We start from the raw sequence: 22,161 nt of genomic DNA on the forward strand, positions 1-22,161 counted from the left end.
CATGTCTGTGGTCAGACAGGGTGGATAGATACAGCAGACATGTCTGTGGTCAGACAGGGTGGATAGGCACAGCAGACATGTCTGTGGTCAGACAGGGTGGATAGATACAGCAGACATGTCTGTGGTCAGACAGGGTGGATAGGCACAGCAGACATGTCTGTGGTCAGACAGGGTGGGGAGGCGCAGCACAGCAGACATGTCTGTGGTCAGACAGGGTGGGGAGGCGCAGCACAGCAGACATGTCTGTGGTCAGACAGGGTGGAGAGGCGCAGCACAGCAGACATGTCTGTGGTCAGACAGGGTGGGGAGGCGCAGCACAGCAGACATGTCTGTGGTCAGACAGGGTGGAGAGGCGCAGCACAGCAGAGGTGTCTGTGGTCAGACAGGGTGGAGAGGCGCAGCACAGCAGACATGTCTGTGGTCAGACAGGGTGGGGAGGCGCAGCGCAGCAGAGGTGTCTGTGGTCAGACAGGGTGGGGAGGGGCAGCACAGCAGACATGTCTGTGGTCAGACAGGGTGGAGAGGCGCAGCACAGCAGACATGTCTGTGGTCAGACAGGGTGGGGAGGCGCAGCACAGCAGACATGTCTGTGGTCAGACAGGGTGGGGAGGCGCAGCACAGCAGACATGTCTGTGGTCAGACAGGGTGGAGAGGCGCAGCACAGCAGACATGTCTGTGGTCAGACAGGGTGGAGAGGCGCAGCACAGCAGACATGTCTGTGGTCAGACAGGGTGGAGAGGCGCAGCACAGCAGAGGTGTCTGTGGTCAGACAGGGTGGAAAGGCGCAGCACAGCAGACATGTCTGTGGTCAGACAGGGTGGGGAGGCGCAGCACAGCAGAGGTGTCTGTGGTCAGACAGGGTGGAGAGGCGCAGCACAGCAGACATGTCTGTGGTCAGACAGGGTGGAGAGGCGCAGCACAGCAGAGGTGTCTGTGGTCAGACAGGGTGGAAAGGCGCAGCACAGCAGAGGTGTCTGTGGTCAGACAGGGTGGGGAGGCGCAGCACAGCAGACATGTCTGTGGTCAGACAGGGTGGAGAGGCGCAGCACAGCAGAGGTGTCTGTGGTCAGACAGGGTGGAGAGGCGCAGCACAGCAGACATGTCTGTGGTCAGACAGGGTGGGGAGGCGCAGCACAGCAGAGGTGTCTGTGGTCAGACAGGGTGGGGAGGGGCAGCACAGCAGACATGTCTGTGGTCAGACAGGGTGGCGAGGCGCAGCACAGCAGACATGTCTGTGGTCAGACAGGGTGGGGAGGCGCAGCACAGCAGACATGTCTGTGGTCAGACAGGGTGGAGAGGCGCAGCACAGCAGACATGTCTGTGGTCAGACAGGGTGGGGAGGCGCAGCACAGCAGACATGTCTGTGGTCAGACAGGGTGGAGAGGCGCAGCACAGCAGACATGTCTGTGGTCAGACAGGGTGGAGAGGCGCAGCACAGCAGACATGTCTGTGGTCAGACAGGGTGGAGAGGCGCAGCACAGCAGAGGTGTCTGTGGTCAGACAGGGTGGAAAGGCGCAGCACAGCAGACATGTCTTTGGTCAGACAGGGTGGGGAGGCGCAGCACAGCAGACATGTCTGTGGTCAGACAGGGTGGATAGGCACAGCAGCCATGTCTGTGGTCACACAGGGTGGATAGGCACAGCAGGAATGTCTGTGGTCAGACAGTGTGGGGAGGCACAGCACAGCAGAGATGTCACCAGTCAGACAGGGTGGGGAGGGGCAGCACAGCAGACATGTCTGTGGTCAGACAGGGTGGATAGGCACAGCAGACATGTCTGTGGTCAGACAGGGTGGATAGGCACAGCAGACATGTCTGTGGTCAGACAGGGTGGATAGGCACAGCAGACATGCCTGTGGTCAGACAGGGTGGGGAGGCGCAGCACAGCAGAGATGTCACCAGTCAGACAGGGTGGGGAGGCACAGCAGACATGTCTGTGGTCAGACAGGGTGGATAGATACAGCAGACATGTCTGTGGTCAGACAGGGTGGATAGGCACAGCAGACATGTCTGTGGTCAGACAGGGTGGATAGATACAGCAGACATGTCTGTGGTCAGACAGGGTGGATAGGCACAGCAGACATGTCTGTGGTCAGACAGGGTGGGGAGGCGCAGCACAGCAGACATGTCTGTGGTCAGACAGGGTGGAGAGGCGCAGCACAGCAGACATGTCTGTGGTCAGACAGGGTGGGGAGGCGCAGCACAGCAGACATGTCTGTGGTCAGACAGGGTGGGGAGGCGCAGCACAGCAGACATGTCTGTGGTCAGACAGGGTGGAGAGGCGCAGCACAGCAGACATGTCTGTGGTCAGACAGGGTGGAGAGGCGCAGCACAGCAGACATGTCTGTGGTCAGACAGGGTGGAGAGGCGCAGCACAGCAGAGGTGTCTGTGGTCAGACAGGGTGGAAAGGCGCAGCACAGCAGACATGTCTGTGGTCAGACAGGGTGGGGAGGCGCAGCACAGCAGAGGTGTCTGTGGTCAGACAGGGTGGAGAGGCGCAGCACAGCAGAGGTGTCTGTGGTCAGACAGGGTGGAGAAGCGCAGCACAGCAGACATGTCTGTGGTCAGACAGGGTGGGGAGGCGCAGCACAGCAGAGGTGTCTGTGGTCAGACAGGGTGGGGAGGGGCAGCACAGCAGACATGTCTGTGGTCAGACAGGGTGGAGAGGCGCAGCACAGCAGACATGTCTGTGGTCAGACAGGGTGGGGAGGCGCAGCACAGCAGACATGTCTGTGGTCAGACAGGGTGGAGAGGCGCAGCACAGCAGACATGTCTGTGGTCAGACAGGGTGGGGAGGCGCAGCACAGCAGACATGTCTGTGGTCAGACAGGGTGGGGAGGCGCAGCACAGCAGACATGTCTGTGGTCAGACAAGGTGGAGAGGCGCAGCACAGCAGACATGTCTGTGGTCAGACAGGGTGGAGAGGCGCAGCACAGCAGACATGTCTGTGGTCAGACAGGGTGGAGAGGCGCAGCACAGCAGAGGTGTCTGTGGTCAGACAGGGTGGAAAGGCGCAGCACAGCAGACATGTCTGTGGTCAGACAGGGTGGGGAGGCGCAGCACAGCAGAGGTGTCTGTGGTCAGACAGGGTGGAGAGGCGCAGCACAGCAGACATGTCTGTGGTCAGACAGGGTGGAGAGGCGCAGCACAGCAGAGGTGTCTGTGGTCAGACAGGGTGGAAAGGCGCAGCACAGCAGACATGTCTGTGGTCAGACAGGGTGGGGAGGCGCAGCACAGCAGAGGTGTCTGTGGTCAGACAGGGTGGGGAGGGGCAGCACAGCAGACATGTCTGTGGTCAGACAGGGTGGGGAGGCGCAGCACAGCAGACATGTCTGTGGTCAGACAGGGTGGAGAGGCGCAGCACAGCAGACATGTCTGTGGTCAGACAGGGTGGGGAGGCGCAGCACAGCAGACATGTCTGTGGTCAGACAGGGTGGAGAGGCGCAGCACAGCAGAGGTGTCTGTGGTCAGACAGGGTGGAGAGGCGCAGCACAGCAGACATGTCTGTGGTCAGACAGGGTGGGGAGGCGCAGCACAGCAGAGGTGTCTGTGGTCAGACAGGGTGGGGAGGGGCAGCACAGCAGACATGTCTGTGGTCAGACAGGGTGGAGAGGCGCAGCACAGCAGACATGTCTGTGGTCAGACAGGGTGGGGAGGCGCAGCACAGCAGACATGTCTGTGGTCAGACAGGGTGGAGAGGCGCAGCACAGCAGACATGTCTGTGGTCAGACAGGGTGGGGAGGCGCAGCACAGCAGACATGTCTGTGGTCAGACAGGGTGGGGAGGCGCAGCACAGCAGACATGTCTGTGGTCAGACAGGGTGGAGAGGCGCAGCACAGCAGACATGTCTGTGGTCAGACAGGGTGGAGAGGCGCAGCACAGCAGACATGTCTGTGGTCAGACAGGGTGGAGAGGCGCAGCACAGCAGAGGTGTCTGTGGTCAGACAGGGTGGAAAGGCGCAGCACAGCAGACATGTCTGTGGTCAGACAGGGTGGGGAGGCGCAGCACAGCAGAGGTGTCTGTGGTCAGACAGGGTGGAGAGACGCAGCACAGCAGACATGTCTGTGGTCAGACAGGGTGGAGAGGCGCAGCACAGCAGAGGTGTCTGTGGTCAGACAGGGTGGAAAGGCGCAGCACAGCAGACATGTCTGTGGTCAGACAGGGTGGGGAGGCGCAGCACAGCAGAGGTGATGGTTCTCTGAGAGGAGGCCCTGTAATGTGACACAGCTTTGCTCAGTTTCCGCACACTGACCGTGCAGGAGGGTAGACCCGGAGCTCTGTCCTTACATCTCACACTCAAGCTCTGTTCACCTGAGTGTTGCTGCCTGTTTATGATTGGTCCACGCCCCAGTGAAATCTGGTAACATCCACTTGGATTTCATAAGAATCCGCTCAGGTGCCATATACGTTGCTTGTCAATATTTCACAACAAAGAGGTGAAATTAAGAAACGCACAAAAGCCGCATGTGTCATTGCGCCCTGCATCTCGTTACATCGTGTGTCCAGTTCATCATGAAGCATTGGTTAGACGAGGGTTACACCCAGACTTATGGGCGGCTGTTTCTTAGCCGCTGACCTCACCTCTTATTTGCCTGCAGCCTCCGCAGTTTAAGCTGGACCCCCGACTTGCTCGTCTTCTGGGGATCCACACGCAGACGAGGGCGGTCATCATCCAGGCTTTGTGGCAGTATATAAAGACCAACAAGCTACAAGACTGTCACGACAAGGAGTACATCAGCGGGGACAAGTATTTCCAGCAGGTGCCCTCTTCTCCTTGGCTGTACATGTTGCTCTTCTGCTGCCAATCTCTGCCCACAAGTCCTGTCAATCATGCAGTTACAATGGATATAAAAAGTCTACACACTCCGGGTAAAATTACAGATTTTTGTCATTTAAAAAATCCTACTAAGAAGAATCATTTAATTTTCCACCTTTTGTGATATTTTCTTAGTTGCACTTTACAGTAAAAATCATGGCCTGTAAACAGCTGACCACACAGCAAAGGCATCTCATTGCGGAAAGTGAGCAATCAGCAGAAGGTAAAAAAATGGCCAAGTCATTAGAAGACGTAAAACTGGATGTCCTCAAAGATTGATGAAGAGACGGTAATTGGTGCGGAACGCAGACACCCGAAAAGATTAAAGTTTACATTGTAACACTTTAATGTCACGTATAAGCTGAACAAATCCATTGCAAAGGTCTGAAATGACTCTTCTTGGTAGGATTGATCTACCCCAGGGTTGTGTGGACTTCTTATATCTTCTGTATATGGAGGGCGCTGTTTTGTTATTGTCTTCTGGACACATTTTTACTCACTTTATTTATTGGTTCTTTTCTCACATTTCACAGATATTTGATTGTCCTCGGTTAAAGTTCTCAGAGATCCCACAGAGGCTCACCAACCTGCTGCTGCCCCCAGACCCCATCGTTATTAACCACATCATCAGGTACGGCTCTGGGCCTCCCCATATGGGCCTCCAACTAATGGCCCACAGTCTCCCCACTATGTGGTCTCTGTACAGTCAATACTATCCAGTATTTAACTCTGGCTGGAACTGATTGTCTTTTGTAGTGAGATGGTTGCCGCTTTAGAAAGTGCTTCCTTTTCTGTAGCTCTGTCTGACCAACCTTCAGGTTCTCAATCCTGTGGCTGATTTATGATTAGTTCTGTGTAAAGATAACGATGACCACCGTGCTCTTCTTGACCCACAGGATGGAGGCCACCATGCTTTTCTTGACCTTGGGGATGGAGGCCACTGTGCTCTTTAGGACCTGTGTGATGGAAGGCCACTGTGCTCTTCTGGACCTGGCTGATGGAAGCCACTGTGCTCTTCTGGTCCAGGTGTTGGAGGCCACCGTACTATTCTGGACCCACAGGATGGTGGCCACCATGCTCTTCTGGAGCCATAGGCTGGATGCCACTGTGCTCTTCTTGACTCACAGGTTTGAGACCGCCATGCTCTTCTGAACTAAGGGGATGGAGGCCACCGTGCTCTGCTAAACCCAGGGGATGAAGGTGACTCTGCACTTCTGGACCCGGAGGATGGAGGCCACCATGCTCTTCTGGACCCAAGGGATGGAGGCCACTGTGCTCTTCTGAACCCAGGTGATGGAGACCATCGTGCTCTTTTGAACCCGGAGGATAGAGGCCACCGTGCTCTTTTTGACTCATGGGATGGAGGCTACTGTGCTTTTCTGAACCCGGGGGATGAAGGTCACTGTTTTTTTCTGGACCCAAGGGATGGAGGCCACCATGCTCTTATTAACTGGGGGATGGAGGTCACTGTGCTCTTCTTGACCCACAGTATGGAGGCCACTGTGCTCTTCTGAACCCACGTAAAGGAGACCACTGTGCTCTTCTGGACCTGCGGGATGGAGGCCACCATGCTCTACTGGACCCATGGAATGGAGGCCACTGTGTGTTCTGGACCCACGAGATGGAGACTACCGTGCTTTCATTTCAATCCATATAGGTAATTCTCCACTGATTGATGTAGTCAGAGAGGCTGGGGGAAGTTACATTAATTTAGCAATCCACATTCTCAGGCAATGGGAGTCTCCGTTAGTCCTGGGGAACATAATGTTTCAACATTCACTAGTTAACACACAAAAGGGACTCATGTCTGGCCAAATTAAGAATATTAACCCCTAACAGACATTTTACAGGGCAGTATCGTCACAGAGGCCACTGTGCTCTTCTGGCCCTACAAGATGGAGGTCACCATGCTCATCTGGACCCGGGTGGGAGATGGAGGTCACCATGCTCTTCTGGACCTGTGGGATGGAGGCCACTGTACTCTTCTGGACCCACAGGATGAAGTCCACTGTGACTGGGTCCTTCTCCCATATTACACAATCAACAGAGCGAAAGATGGCTGTACAATCCAAAGAGCATTTATTCCAAGCAAATCAAATGGTCCATAACATAATCCACCATACAGAGGGTAAAATTAGTCCAGAAATATGAATATAATCCAATAAGCGATGAATGTCCAGGTCTCTTTGGGGAGCCACAGCTTTTCCCTCAGAGGTTCAGTCTTCCTGCCTCACTCTTGAAGTTCCGACTGCTCATCCCCCAGGTAAGCAAAGAGGTTAGGTGGATTCCAGGCCGCCTCCCCAAAACTTAGGGACAAACACTACAGGGGGTGATTACCTACAGACAATACAATGTACACACAAGCAATACAAATAATGGACAGTGAACCACGCCTAAATACGACCCTACACAACATGATACACAGTACACCATATCCCACCATCAGAACCACCATGCTTTTCTGGACCCACAGGATTGAGGCCAACGTACTCTTCTGGACCTGTGGGATGTAGGCTACTGTGCTCTTCTGGACCTGCGGGATGGAGGCCACCATGTTCTTCTGGACCCACAGAATAAAGGCCACCATGCTTTTCTAAATCTGGGGGATAGAGGCCACTGTGCTCTTCTGGATCTGAAGGATGAGGCCACTGTGCTCTTCTAGACCTGTAGGATAGAGGCCACTGTACTCTTCTGGACCTGCAGGATGGAGGTCACCATGTGCTTCTGGACCCAGGGGATGGACACCACTGTGCTTTTCTGAACCCACAGAATGGAGGCCACCATACTCTTTTGGACCCATGGGATGGAGGCCATTATGCTTTTCTGGACCTGCGGGATGGAGGCCATTGTGCTCTTCTGTACCTGTGGGATAAAAGCCACTGCTCTTTTGACCCTGCAGGATGGATATCGCTATGCTCTTCTGGACCTGTGGGATGAAAGCCACTGTGTTCTTCTGGACCTGCAGGATGGAGTCCACCGTGGTTTTTGGGGCCTGCGGAATGGAAGCCACTGTGCTCTTTTGGACCTGTGGGATGGAGGCCACTGTGCTCTTCTGGATCTACAGGATGGAGGTCACTATGCTCTTCTGGACCCAGGTGATAGAGGTCAGAGTGTTCTTCTGGACCTGTGGGATGGAGGCCACTGTGCTCTACTTAACTCATGGGATGGTGGCCACCGTATTTTTCTGGACCCACAGTTTGGAGTCCACCATGCTCTTCTGGACCCACCAAATGGAGTCCACCATGCTCTTCTGGACCTGGGGGGTGGAGGTCATCATGTTCTTCTGGACCCGCGGGATTGAGGCCAACGTGCACTTCTGGACTTGCGGAATGTAGGCACCGTGCTCTTCTGGACCTGTGGGATGGAAGCTACTGTGCTCTTCTGAACAAACGGAATGGAGGCCACCATTCTCTTCTGGACCTAGGGGATAGAGTCCACCGTGCTCATCTGACCCAGCGAGATCGAGGCCACTGCTCTTCTGAACCTCCGGGATGGAGGCCACTGCTTTTCTGGACCTGCAGGATGAAGGCCATCATGTTTTTCTGGACCTGGGGGAGGAAGACCACTTTGCTGTTTTTCACTCGGGTGACGGAGGCTAACGTGCTCTTCTGGACCTGTGGGATGTAGGTCACCATGCTCTTCTTGACCTGTGGGATGAAGGCCACAGTGCTCTTCTGGACCCACGGAATGGAGGACACCATGCTCTTCTGAATCTACGGGAAGCAGACTACCATGCTCTTGTGAACCTGAGGAATGGAGGCCACCATGCTCTTCTGAACCCGAGGCATGAAGGCCACTGTGCTCTTCTGGACCTGTGGTATGGAGGCTACAATGTTTTGTAGTGAACCTGTAGTGATTCTTTTCTTCAGCGCTCTATTGGGAGACCCAGACGATTGGGGTATAGCTACTGCCCTCTGGAGGCCACACAAAGCACTACATTAAAAGTGCAAGGCCCCTCCCCCTCTGGCTATACCCCCCCCCCGTGGTATCACGGGTTCTCCAGTTTTAGCTTTGTGTGCGAAGGAGGTCAGACATTCCATGCATAGCTCCACAGATTTTAGTCAGCAGTAGCTGCTGACTATTTCGGATGGAAGAAAAGAGGACACATATAGTGTCCCCAGCATGCTCCCTTCTCACCCCTGGATGGTGTTGTAAGGTTGAGGTACCTATTGCTGGTACAGGGCTGGAGCCTGACATGCTGTTTTCCTTCCACATCCCCTGGTAGGGCTCTGTGGAAGTGGGATCCTGCCGGCCTCTCAGCTCTGACGCCGGGCTCCATCCACAGACCCATTAGAACCTGATGGAGACGGAGCAGGAGTACGATCAGGGACAGGCCCTGCATCATACAGGTACTCTGTGTCCCCGGCAGGCACAGACACACTCCGGGCTGGCTGGGTGTTGTAGTGCGCCAGGGACCGCAACGTTGGAGTTAGTGTCCCTACAGATTACTGGGGGATTTTTTGTGTATGGGAACGCAGCGCCGACCCCCTCTGGACCGGGCGGCGCTGCTGTGACTTGTGGTGCGCCGGGGATCCGCCGTCCGCGCTTTTACGGCGGCGGCGGTTATAAATTGAGTCCCCGGCTTTTTGGGCCTAGGACGCCGGCAGCTCCGATTCGTTCCCGCCCCCACCCTGTCATTCAGGGTAGGGGAGAGACGCTGTTCGCTAGCAGCGACGAGGGCTGGAGCCTGATTTACATGCTCCAGCCCTCACACTAGGCACAGAGGGAAGCAGGCTTCCCGCTCTTAGCCAGGAACGCCCAGGGCCCGCCCCCCTTCTCTCTCAGGACGCCGGCAGCCATTACATGCAGTCTGGCTGGAGGAAGGACGCAAGGCTCTGGGAGACCTGGACTAGGGGCTATCTGGCGACCACACACCCGCTTTTTAAGCGGGCGGTAAGCGTTTTTTCTGTGCTGGTCCCTCTAGTGCCTCACGGCGTATCGGTGTACTGTGTAGGATATAGAGATATTGTATTTCTTGCACTGTGAGGTCGCTTCTGGCTGCATCTCCCAGATCCCTCTGTGGAAGCAACAACATGCCATCCTCAAAACGCAAGGCTGCCAAGGCTAGGGCTGTGTATACTGCGTGTGCTGCATGTGGGGCTAATCTACCAGCAGGCTCCGATGACCCCCATTGTGTGCAATGCTCCGACCCGGTGCTGCTTCGCCAGCCGGAGTCAGGAGAGGTAGTGACCCAGGCTGAGACGCTTGTAAGTTCTGCCCCGGTGACAGGGACAGACTTTGCAGTTTTTGCTGATAATATGTCTGTGTCTATGACAAAAATCCTTGAAACCTTGCAATCTATGCATGGGGCTCAGTCTTTGGGCACGGCGAGGCCTCTGTCCTCAGGTCCCCCTCACTTGGAATTAATCCAGCCCACAGGGGGGTCCCCGGCTTCACAGGCCGAGGATTATGACTCAGATGATAGCCCCAGCCGCCCTAAGCGAGCTCGCTGGGAAAGACCCTCGACGTCATCACACTGCTCAGGGTCTCAGCGCAATCAGTCTCCCTGTGATGTGTCTGATGAGAGTGATCAGGAATCCATTCCTGGAACCCCTCTCAACCTGGATACCCCTGATGGGGATGCCATGGTAAACGACCTTATCTCAGCCATCAATAGGCTGTTGGATATTTCTCCCCCAGCCCCTTCAGCAGAAGAGGCGGCTGCGGAGCAGGAGAAGTTTCGTTTCCTTTATCCCAAGCGTAAATTGAGTGCTTTGTTGGATCACGCTGACTTCAGAGAATCAATCCAGAAGCACGACGCTCACCCAGAAAGGCGTTTCTCTAAACGATCTAAAGATACGCGTTTCCCTTTCCCCCCTGAGGTGGTCAAGCGCTGGACACAGTGTCCAAAGGTAGACCCCCCGATTTCCAAACTCGCAGCTAGGTCCATAGTTGCAGTGGAGGATGGCACTTCACTTAAAGATGCCAATGACAGACAGATGGACCTTTGGTTAAAATCTGTCTATGAAGCTATCGGCGCGTCGTTTGCTCCGGCATTCGCAGCCGTATGGGCACTCCAGGCTATTTCAGCTGGCTTAGCAAAAGTGGATGCTATCATACATCCAGCAGTGCCGCAAGTGGCGCACCTTACCACGCAGATGTCGGCGTTTGCGTCTTACGCTATCAATGCGGTCCTAGAATCTACCAGTCGCACCTCAATGGCGTCCGCCAATTCGGTAGTTTTGCGCAGAGCCTTGTGGTTAAAGGACTGGAAAGCAGATGCTGGTTCCAAAAAATGTTTAACCAGTTTGCCTTTATCTAGAGATAGACTGTTTGGCGAGCCATTGGCTGATATCATTAAGCAGTCCAAGGGTAAAGACTCCTCTTTACCACAACCCAGAACAACCAAACCTCAGCAGAAAAAGTGGCAGCAGAGGTTTCAGTCCTTTCGAGGTTCGGGCAAGACACCATTTACCTCGTCCAAAGGGACTCAGAGGACGCAAAGAAACTCAGATTCGTGGCGGGCTCACACGCGCCCCAAGAAAGCAAATGGAGGTACCGCTTCCAAAGCGGCTACCTCATGACTTCCAGCCCCCTCCCTCCGCATCGCCGGTCGGGGGCAGGCTCTCCCGCTTTTCCGGCATTTGGATGTCACAGGTCAAAGACCGGTGGGTGACGGACATTTTGTCTCGCGGGTACAGAATCGAGTTCAATTCTCGTCCTCCAGCTCGGTTCTTCAGAACCTCCCCACATCCAGACCGAGCAGATGCTCTGCTGCAGGCGGTGGACTCCCTAAGAGCGGAAGGAGTGGTGATCCCAGTCCCTCCTCAGGAACAAGGGCAAGGGTTTTACTCCAATCTCTTTGTGGTTCCAAAAAAGGACGGCTCGTTCCGTCCTGTTCTGGACCTAAAACGGCTCAACAAACATGTGCACGCCAGGAAGTTCCGGATGGAAACCCTGCGTTCTGTCATTGCCTCAATGTCCAGAGGAGACTTCCTTGCCTCAATAGACATCAAAGATGCTTATCTCCACGTGCCAATTGCTACAGAACATCAACGTTTTCTACGTTTTGTGATAGGAGACGACCATTTTCAGTTCGTAGCTCTGCCATTTGGTCTGGCGACAGCCCCACGGGTCTTCACCAAGGTCATGGCGGCGGTGGTAGCAGTCTTGCACTCTCAGGGACACTCGGTGATCCCTTACCTAGACGATTTATTGGTCAAAGCTCCCTCTCAAGAGGCATGTCAGCACAGCCTGAATGCTACGCTGGAGACCCTACAGTCTTTCGGATGGATCATCAACTTTCCAAAGTCGATCCTATCACCGACTCAATCACTAACGTATCTTGGCATGGAGTTTCATACTCTAGCAGCGATAGTGAAGCTTCCGCTGAACAAGCAGCGGTCACTACAGACAGGGGTGCAATCTCTTCTGCAGGGCCAGTTGCATCCCTTGCGGCGCCTCATGCATTTCCTAGGGAAGATGGTGGCAGCCATGGAAGCAGTTCCCTTTGCGCAGTTTCATCTGCGCCCACTTCAATGGGACATTCTCCGCCAATGGGACGGGAAGTCAACGTCCCTGGACAGGAAAGTCTCGCTTTCCCAGACGGCCAAGGACTCCCTACAATGGTGGCTCCTTCCCACCTCATTGTCTCAGGGAAGATCCTTCCTGCCCCCATCCTGGGCAGTAGTCACGACAGATGCGAGTCTGTCAGGGTGGGGAGCAGTATTTCTCCACCACAGGGCTCAGGGGACGTGGACTCCGCAGGAGTCCACCCTTCAGATCAATGTTCTGGAGATCAGAGCAGTGTATCTTGCTCTACTGGCCTTCCAACAGTGGCTGGAAGGAAAGCAGATCCGAATCCAATCGGACAACTCCACAGCGGTGGCATACATCAAGCACCAAGGAGGGACGCGCAGTCGGCAAGCCTTCCAAGAAGTCCGGCGCATTCTAATGTGGGTGGAGGACAGAGCATCCACCATATCCGCGGTTCACATCCCAGGCGTAGAAAACTGGGAAGCAGACTTCCTCAGTCGCCAGGGCATGGACGCAGGGGAATGGTCCCTTCACCCGGACGTGTTTCAGGAAATCTGTCGCCGCTGGGGAGTGCCGGACGTCGACCTAATGGCATCCCGGCACAACAACAAGGTCCCGGCATTCATGGCGAGGTCGCGCGATCAAAGAGCTCTGGCGGCAGACGCCTTGGTTCAAGATTGGTCGCAGTTTCAGCTCCCATACGTGTTTCCGCCTCTGGCGCTCTTGCCCAGAGTGCTACGCAAGATCAGATCCGAGTGCAGCCGCATCATACTCGTCGCTCCAGACTGGCCGAGGAGGTCGTGGTATCCGGATCTGTGGCATCTCACGATCGGTCGACCGTGGTCACTGCCAGACCGACCAGACTTACTGTCCCAAGGGCCGTTTTTCCATCAGAATTCTGCGGCCCTGAACCTGACTGTGTGGCCATTGAGTCCTGGATCCTAGCATCTGCAGGATTATCTCAAGGAGTCGTTGCCACAATGAGACAAGCTAGAAAGTCGAATTCGGCTAAGATCTACCACAGAACGTGGAAGATTTTCTTATCCTGGTGTTCTGCTCAGGGAGTGTCTCCCTGGCCATTTGCATTGCCCAAGTTTCTTTCCTTCCTGCAATCGGGGTTAGAAAAGGGCTTGTCGCTCAGCTCCCTTAAAGGGCAAGTTTCGGCACTATCCGTGTTTTTTCAGAAGCGTCTAGCACGTCTTTCTAAGGTGCGCACGTTCCTGCAGGGGGTCTGTCATATTGTGCCCCCGTACAAGCGGCCGTTAGATCCATGGGATCTGAACAGGGTACTAGTTGCTCTCCAGAAGCCGCCCTTCGAGCCTCTGAAGGAAGTTTCCTTTTCTCGGCTGTCACAGAAAGTGGCGTTTCTTGTTGCGATCACATCGCTTCGGCGAGTGTCTGAGCTGGCAGCTCTGTCATCCAAGGCTCCCTTCCTGGTGTTCCACCAGGACAAGGTAGTGCTGCGCCCTATTCCGGAGTTTCTCCCTAAGGTCGTATCCTCTTTTCATCTTAATCAGGATATATCCTTGCCTTCTTTTTGTCCTCATCCGGTTCACCGGTATGAAAAGGACTTACGTTTGCTAGATCTGGTGAGAGCACTCAGAATCTACATTTCCCGCACGGCGCCCATGCGCCGTGCCGATGCACTTTTTGTCCTTGTCGCTGGTCCGCGCAAGGGGTTGCAGGCTTCTAAAGCCACCCTGGCTCGATGGATCAAAGAACCAATTCTAGAGGCCTACCGTTCTGCGGGGCTTCCGGTTCCTTCAGGGCTAAAAGCCCACTCAACCAGAGCCGTGGGTGCGTCCTGGGCATTACGTCACCAGGCTTCGGCTCAACAGGTGTGCCAGGCAGCTACCTGGTCCAGTCTGCACACTTTCACCAAGCATTATCAGGTGCATACCTATGCTTCGGCGGATGCCAGCTTAGGTAGAAGAGTCCTGCAGGCGGCAGTGACACCCCCGTAGGGGAGGGCTGTTTTGCAGCTCTAACATGAGGTATTTCTTTACCCACCCAGGGACAGCTTTTGGACGTCCCAATCGTCTGGGTCTCCCAATAGAGCGCTGAAGAAGAAGGGAATTTTGTTACTTACCGTAAATTCCTTTTCTTCTAGCTCTTATTGGGAGACCCAGCACCCGCCCTGTTGTCCTTCGGGATGTTTTTTTGTTGTTTGCGGGTACACATGTTGTTCATGTTGAACGGTTTTTCAGTTCTCCGATGTTATTCGGAGTTAATTTGTTTAAACCAGTTATTGGCTTCCTCCTTCTTGCTTTGGCACTAAAACTGGAGAACCCGTGATACCACGGGGGGGGTATAGCCAGAGGGGGAGGGGCCTTGCACTTTTAATGTAGTGCTTTGTGTGGCCTCCAGAGGGCAGTAGCTATACCCCAATCGTCTGGGTCTCCCAATAAGAGCTAGAAGAAAAGGAATTTACGGTAAGTAACAAAATTCCCTTCATTGCTTACATGGACTGTGCACTTAGTGATTCGCGCTGCTTACATGCACTGTGCATTTGGTCTGCCCATTGGTTTCAGGGTGATAAGCAGAGGAAAATGACAAATCAATGCACAATTTTTTACAGAACGCCCTCCAAAATTTAGAAATGAATTGTACTCCCCTATCGGACACAATATTCAATCTTACCACAAGACTGATGAGCAACCTGGAAAGTGTCTTGGCATTGGGAAACCCCCGATAATGGAACAAAGTGAGCTTGTTTGCTAAATCGGTCGACTACAACCGAAATCACAGTCTTCCCACCAGATATAGGCAAGTCAGTAATGAAATCGATGAACAAATGTGTCCATGGTCTTTCAGGAATTGGTAATGGAGCCAATACCCTGGGCGGCCGGTTACGACTTATTTTAGCGCGTGCGCAAGTCTCAGAAGCGGGTACAAAATCCTTAACATCATCATGCATGAATAACCAACAGAAGAGCCTGGAAATAGCCTTCTGGGTGGCCATGACCCCAAAATGACCACTTAACACAGAGTCTTGAATCTCCTGCAACAAATGCAATCTGGAGTAGTGGAAGGAGCCAACGACTGAGCATCACGGATCTCTAATTCCAATTCAGAAGACACTAATGCAATAACAATACCCTGAGGAAGAATGGAGGATGGAGGAGATACAGAATCCCGACTTCATGACAAAGTGACAAGCGTCAGCCTTCACATTCTTACACCCTGGCCTGAACGTGATGGAAAAATTAAATCTGGAGAAAAATGACCACCTGGCCTGTCTAGGGGCACCATTTGGCTGATTCAATATAAGCTAAATTTTTATGTTCGGTAACAACCGTGATTTAATGCACCGCACCCTCAAAAAAATGCCTCCATTCCTCAAACGTAAGTTTTACAGCAAGTAACTCATGATTACCAATATCTTAATTTCTCTCAGTCGGTGAGAATTTTTTCGAAAAAAGGCACATGGCTGCAGGTTGATTAATGTTTTAGGGCCTTGAGACAATACAGCTCCCACCCCAACCTCAGACGCATCCACCTCCACGATGAACGGCCTCATGAGGTCCGGCTGAACAAGAACTGGTGTGGACATAAAACATCTTTTGAACTTATGAACGGCCCCAACAGCCTCAGACGACCAAACCCCCAGATCTGCCCCCTTTCATGTGAAATCAGTCAGAGGCTTAACGACCTGAGAAAACCCCTTAATACATTTTCGGTAGTAATTGGCGAGCCCCAGAAAACATTGCAACATTTTAAGGTCGCTAGGTTGGACGCAATCAATTATGGCTTGTACCTTCCCAGGGTCCATCTTAAACCCAGTCAATATGTACACGAGGAATGAGATCTCTTGGACGGCAAATGTACATTTTTCTAACTTAGCGAACAGGGAATTCTCTCTAAGCCTTTGTAAGGCCTCTTTCACACGTGCGTGCCTCCGGTACGTGTATGGTCCGTTTCCTCTCGTACCGGAGACACGTACACACGTAGACCTATGTCTTCCTATGGTGTCGGACACACGTATGTGTTTCTCACGCCGACATGTCCGTTTTATCTCCGGCATCACAAGTGTCACACGTAATGCAAACAGACCACACGGATGGGTTTCGTGTGACACGCACCGGAGAAAAGACAACGTGTCTGCGAGAAAAAAAACAAAACATTACTCACCTTCTCCAGCCCTCCTGTCTCTGCCGCTGCTGTCACTTGCTTCCGACCGCCGCTCATTATGCTCATTGAATATTCACTTCACTGCGGCCGGAAGGAGCAGCAGCGGGGAGTCGGCAGGACCGGAGACCGAAGATCAGCACCACGGACAGCGAAGCCAGGGACAGGTGAGCAGAAAGTTCCCGTTCTCCGTGTGTTATCACGGAGAACACAAGGAGAACGCACGTGTGCCATACACACAGAACACCGAGGGCAATACGCACCTTTGACACATCCGTGAAACACGTGCGTGATTTTCACGGACGTGTAAAAGAGGCCTAACACAGAGTTGACATGTCCATAATAAGAACCCAGATCAGGTGAAAAGATCAGAATATCATCCAAATAAAAAAATTGAAAAAAATCCAGCACTCAAAGCATTCAACTGAAATTGTTTTATATTTTATTCATTGATCTGTGTAATTATTAAAGACGTTTCGGTCATCCGACCTTCATCAGTTTACACTACAATAAAAAGATACATAAAAAAATTTTTAGTGTACAGAAATAATGGCATTATACAATCATGGTAACAAAAAAGGGCAGAAATATTCACCACATTATAATGCATGAACCATAAACTATGATATACAAAAAATGTCAACAAAAAGACAAAAATGAAGAATCTGTCAGTTGAGCCGCTTCACTAGCAGATATACTGTCCACCTAAAGATATAATTGAAATACAGATGCAGGATAAAGACATAATTATCAAACAAGCCGATAAAGGCGGAGCTTTGGTAGTTATGGACAAATCCATGTATTTACAGGAAATACTGAGACAATTGGGGGACAGTAATGTCTATGGAATATTGGCAAGTAACCCGACGAATAGGATTCGAGATAGGATTAGATCTGTGACCGGCCACTATCTACAAAAGGGAGTAATAGATCAGAAGACATTTGATTTCTTACAAAAGCAGAATCCAATCATTCCTGTCTTTTATGTACTCCCCAAAATTCATAAGACCTTGGTGAACCCTCCTGGTAGACCTATAGTGGCGGGCACAGATTCTATCCTTTCCCCTTTAGCTATTCTACTTGAGAAGATTATTACTCCTTTGACTAAAAACATTCCTTCTTTCCTGTTGGATACTGGTCACTTCCTAGAGGTGATTCGTGGACTTGATACTATTCCATTTGATGCTTTTCTCGTGACTTGGGATGTGACAAGTTTATATACGTCTATTGTACATCAGAAGGGCATGTCAGCAATTCGTGAGTTATTGTTACAACATAACTTTTCGAGTGATACAAGTGATTTCTGTCTGGACTTATTACAAATAGTGTTAACTGAAAATTTCTTTTTGTTTCAGGACATCTTTTATATTCAAAAACAGGGGACCGCGATGGGGTCCAACGTAGCGCCCCCGTATGCAAATACGTACATGTCTTACTTTGAAGATACATTCATATATCCACATAAGGGATTCCAAGAGCACTGCAAGTGTTGGAAGAGATTTATTGACGACGTTTTTTGCATATGGGTTGGCCCGTTGGATTCCATCATGGAGTTCCATAATTACATTAACAGCATTTGGTCTGAACTTCAATTTGTTATACAATATGATTTACATCATATCAATTTTTTAGATGTCACTGTTACGAAATTAGAGAATGGACATTTACAAACAGATTTGTACATAAAGTCGACGGACAGGAATAACTTACTCGCATATGATAGTTGTCATCCCAAAGCCATGAAGAATTCTATACCTAAGTCCCAGTTTCTTAGGGTACATAGGATTGTTAACCAACAAGAAATTAAAGATACCAGATTACAGGAGATGAGGACTAAGTTTCTGGCGAGGGGTTATCCACAGGAGGTTTTGAATAGTGCTAGTGTGAATACCGAATCTTCTATTGGTAAGACTAGAGATAAACGTTTGGCTTTCGTTCATACTTACCATCCTTTTTCTTACAAAATTCATAAATTCATCAGAAGTCATTGGAACATCTTGCGTAAAGGGTACCCGGAGGTGGAAGAATTTAAATCACCTTTTCTTCCTTGTTTTAGACGACCGTCCAACCTCAGTAATAAATTGGTGAGAGCTGATGTGGGCGCCGGTGTGACTGGACCCGTTCAAACTCATCTTTATACCCAGAGACGTGGTACTTTTCCATGTTTAAATTGTGCCCAATGCAGTAATGTGCTGAAAGGTGATAGAGTTTTGCATCCCTACAGTGGTCGGGGTTATCCAATTAGAGGTTTTTTCACCTGTGAGACATCTTATGTTGTATATGTAGTGAAGTGTCCTTGTGGCCTACTCTATGTAGGCGAAACCACCCAGACTGTTAAGGAACGTATATCACAACATAAATCCACCATTAGGTGTGAGAGATTGACTTTACCTCTTCCATCTCATTTTCTTAAACAGGGACATAGTGTTAGTCAATTACGGTTCCAGGTGTTAGAGCAGGTCTTGCCAAATAGAAGAGGAGGTGATAGGGTTAAAAAATTGAAACAAAGGGAGGCGTATTGGATTTTTACTCTTCAGACTTTGGAGCCCAAAGGCCTTAATCGTGATTTCGATACTTCTAGTTTCTTATAGCTTTTCATTCATTTATCCCTACTTATTATTATCTTTTTCAGAGGAGTTGATCACTGATTTGATGATGGCCGGTCCCTTTAGGTATTGTCTTATAATCTTTTTCCTGTTTCTTTCTTAACATAATCCTTTTTTCTGCTTTTTCCCTAGTTTTAGTTTTTTCTACGCATTACTCATTTTCCCTTGTTTCCCTTTTTCCATAGTCTCTCCTTTCCCTTTCCCCTCCCCCCCCCACTCCCCCCCTCTTCCCTTCCCAATGCCCACCCCCTTTTCCTTTCCCTTCCCTTCCCCCCTTCCCCCCCCCTCCATTTCCTGACTTATATTCCTCTTAGTTTTTCTTTTCTCTTTTCTTTTTTTCTTTTTTTTCCCTTTTTTTACTAGGGTTGATTATAGTTGATAAAAAATTAAAGAATTATTAAATTGATTCTGAATAAATACACCATTCCCTTAGTCCCCTTATCTTATTTCTTCTATTTTTTCTTTTATTTGATCTTTTAGGTAATTTGTCTTTAAATTGCCAACCATCTGGTTTACATTTTGCCAACCAGGATCGTCACTTCCGGTTTGCGGACCGGAAGTGACGTCCTGCGGTGAGGAGTGGCTGTCTGTGTATGTCTACAGTTGCCAACCATCAGGATTTACACTTTGCCAGCCGGTGACGTCACTTCCGGTTTTCGGACCGGAAGTGACGCTCCGTGACGTCACTTCCGGTCTTCGGACCGGAAGTGACGCTCTGTAACTTGTTAATGAGCTAATTGAGCGGTCTATTTAAATCTGGACATTGGACTGTCAGATTACATTGACTGCAGACCCGGACGGGCAGTTTTTTCCTCTGGTCCAGCTTTTCCATATATTTCTACAGAGCCCTTTCTGGTGAGTGTTCATTACATGGCATTTCTGTGTATTGTCTGTTTTATTAGATTTGAATAGTGTCTCAGTGCTGGTGCTTAGGCTCTTTGTCCTTCTAATTTTTGGGTTTCCTGTTTGGTTCCCCTTTTTGTTGTATAATGGTTCTATTATGCTACATTTTATCTGTATTTCAATTATATCTTTAGGTGGACAGTATATCTGCTAGTGAAGCGGCTCAACTGACAGATTCTTCATTTTTGTCTTTTTGTTGACATTTTTTGTATATCATAGTTTATGGTTCATGCATTATAATGTGGTGAATATTTCTGCCCTTTTTTGTTACCATGATTGTATAATGCCATTATTTCTGTACACTAAAAAATTTTTTATGTATCTTTTTATTGTAGTGTAAACTGATGAAGGTCGGATGACCGAAACGTCTTTAATAATTACACAGATCAATGAATAAAATATAAAACAATTTCAGTTGAATGCTTTGAGTGCTGGATTTTTTTCAATTTTTTGATCTGGGGTGGGACCCTATCCAAGCACCAGCGACTATAGAAGGAGTGCCACATTTCTATATTCTATATAGTATCATCCAAATAAGCCACAATAAACCTTCCAATGTAATCGGAAAAAATATCGTTCATAAAGTTCTGAAATAGAGCGGATGCATTGGTCAGTGCAAAAGGCATCACCAGATCCTCACACAGACCCTCGGACGTTAAAATGCCATCTCCACTCATCACCCTCCTGGATGTGCATTAAATTATAAGCCCCCTCTAACATCAACTTTTCAAACCATTTGGCCCCAGTAAGTTGATTATTGGTCAGGGACAAGTGGAAGCGGATTGGAAATCGAGGAAGGGACGGAGTCCACCATCTTTCTTTTTTTTTTTTTTTTTTTTAAACAAAGAGAAATCCAGCAGCTACAGGAGAGGAGGAAGGACGAATATGACCGTTCCGTAAACATTCTCTTACCTATGCCTTCATGGCTGCCCACTCAGGGCCAGACAAGTTATACAGGCGAGCTTTAGGCAATTTGGCCTTAGGGACAAGGTTGATAGCACAATCATAAGAGCAATGGGGAGGTAAGATCTCTGCATCTTTTAACGAGAAAACATCTCTGAAATCCTTCAGGGTCTCTGGAAAACCCTCTGGAGTAGCAGAGAAAACCTGAACAGAATGGAGACATCTCTTATGACAATTTGACAATATCCCTCTGACACCAATCAATGACAGGATTTTACATATGTAACCATGGAATTCCCAATATCAACCCCTCCAATAAGTTACCCATCACATAACAGGAGATGACCTCGGTGTGAAGAGATCCCACCTTGAGTGTGAATTCCACCGTTACTAGACCAGGTTCTGGGGTAACGGCGTCCTGTAAATGGCGACAATCTGAATGGGTCTTTCCAATCTAACTGTCCCTAAACCTAACTTCATCACCAGTCCAGTATCAGTAAACTTCATAGAAGACCCACAATCAATGAAAGCGAATGCAGATGTAGGTCGGTTCTCAAAAAGTAGTTCCACATTCACAAAAACTTTATCCGAGGAGTTAAAAGGTACCTGGAAGTCTGGGTGACCTCCTTGATAATCACCCAGACTTAGGCGCTTCCTGGTGGTTTGTCTGCTGGGAGACGTGCCAGGCAGTCCTTCCGAAAATGTCCAATGTGACCACAGTAAAAGCAAAGTTCCAGATCGCGAGGTCATCTCCTCACCTTGCCTCTAGGACTGGCTGCACCAACCTCCATAGGCTTTGCCTCAGGTAGATGACCAAGACTGGGAGGACAGAAGAACCTCCCGTCACTCCTCTCGTCTCTCCCATATCCTGCAATCCATTCAAATAGCCTGAGTCATGGCTTCCTCCAATGAACCATGTGGAGAGTGTAGAGACAGAGCGTCCTTTAATGTGTCCGAAAGGCCTTTGAAAAACTGACATCTGAGGGCTTTTCACATGACTTCAGATGACCATTGCCGGAACTCAGAACTATAGTCCTCAGCAGTGCGGCCTCCCAGCGTCAGGTTCATGATCTTTACTAGTGCCACCTGGACTCTGTCAGGTTCATCATATATAAACCCCAAAGAGTCAAAAAAAAGGCGTCAACAGAAGACTGTTCTGGGGCTAATGGAGGGCCCCCTTAAAAGGGATATAACTATTCCCTCCCACTGGGACTCATTCCCAAGCGATCGGGGCCGTAGGGTAAAAAGTAATGTGCTGCTCTCCCTGAAAATTCTGAACTGGTCTTTCTCCCCCAAAAACCTATCAAGGAGCGCCATCACCGGTTCAG

At 50.5% G+C, this 22,161-nt stretch overlaps 1 protein-coding gene across 3 annotated transcripts in view; it reads left to right on the forward strand.

The window, feature by feature from the left end:
- SMARCD3 (SWI/SNF related BAF chromatin remodeling complex subunit D3) overlaps positions 1-22,161 on the forward strand; it is a 339,857-nt gene that overhangs the window by 237,188 nt on the left and 80,508 nt on the right. For all 3 annotated transcript variants that reach the window (XM_075315941.1, XM_075315939.1, XM_075315940.1), the window contains exons 8-9: positions 4,600-4,761; positions 5,351-5,448. In XM_075315941.1, coding sequence (XP_075172056.1) covers positions 4,600-4,761; positions 5,351-5,448 — 260 coding nt within the window. The remainder of the gene's footprint in view (positions 1-4,599; positions 4,762-5,350; positions 5,449-22,161) is intronic.

Source organism: Anomaloglossus baeobatrachus, chromosome 6 (assembly GCF_048569485.1).
Source record: "Anomaloglossus baeobatrachus isolate aAnoBae1 chromosome 6, aAnoBae1.hap1, whole genome shotgun sequence".
NCBI classification, from domain to species: Eukaryota; Metazoa; Chordata; class Amphibia; order Anura; family Aromobatidae; genus Anomaloglossus; species Anomaloglossus baeobatrachus.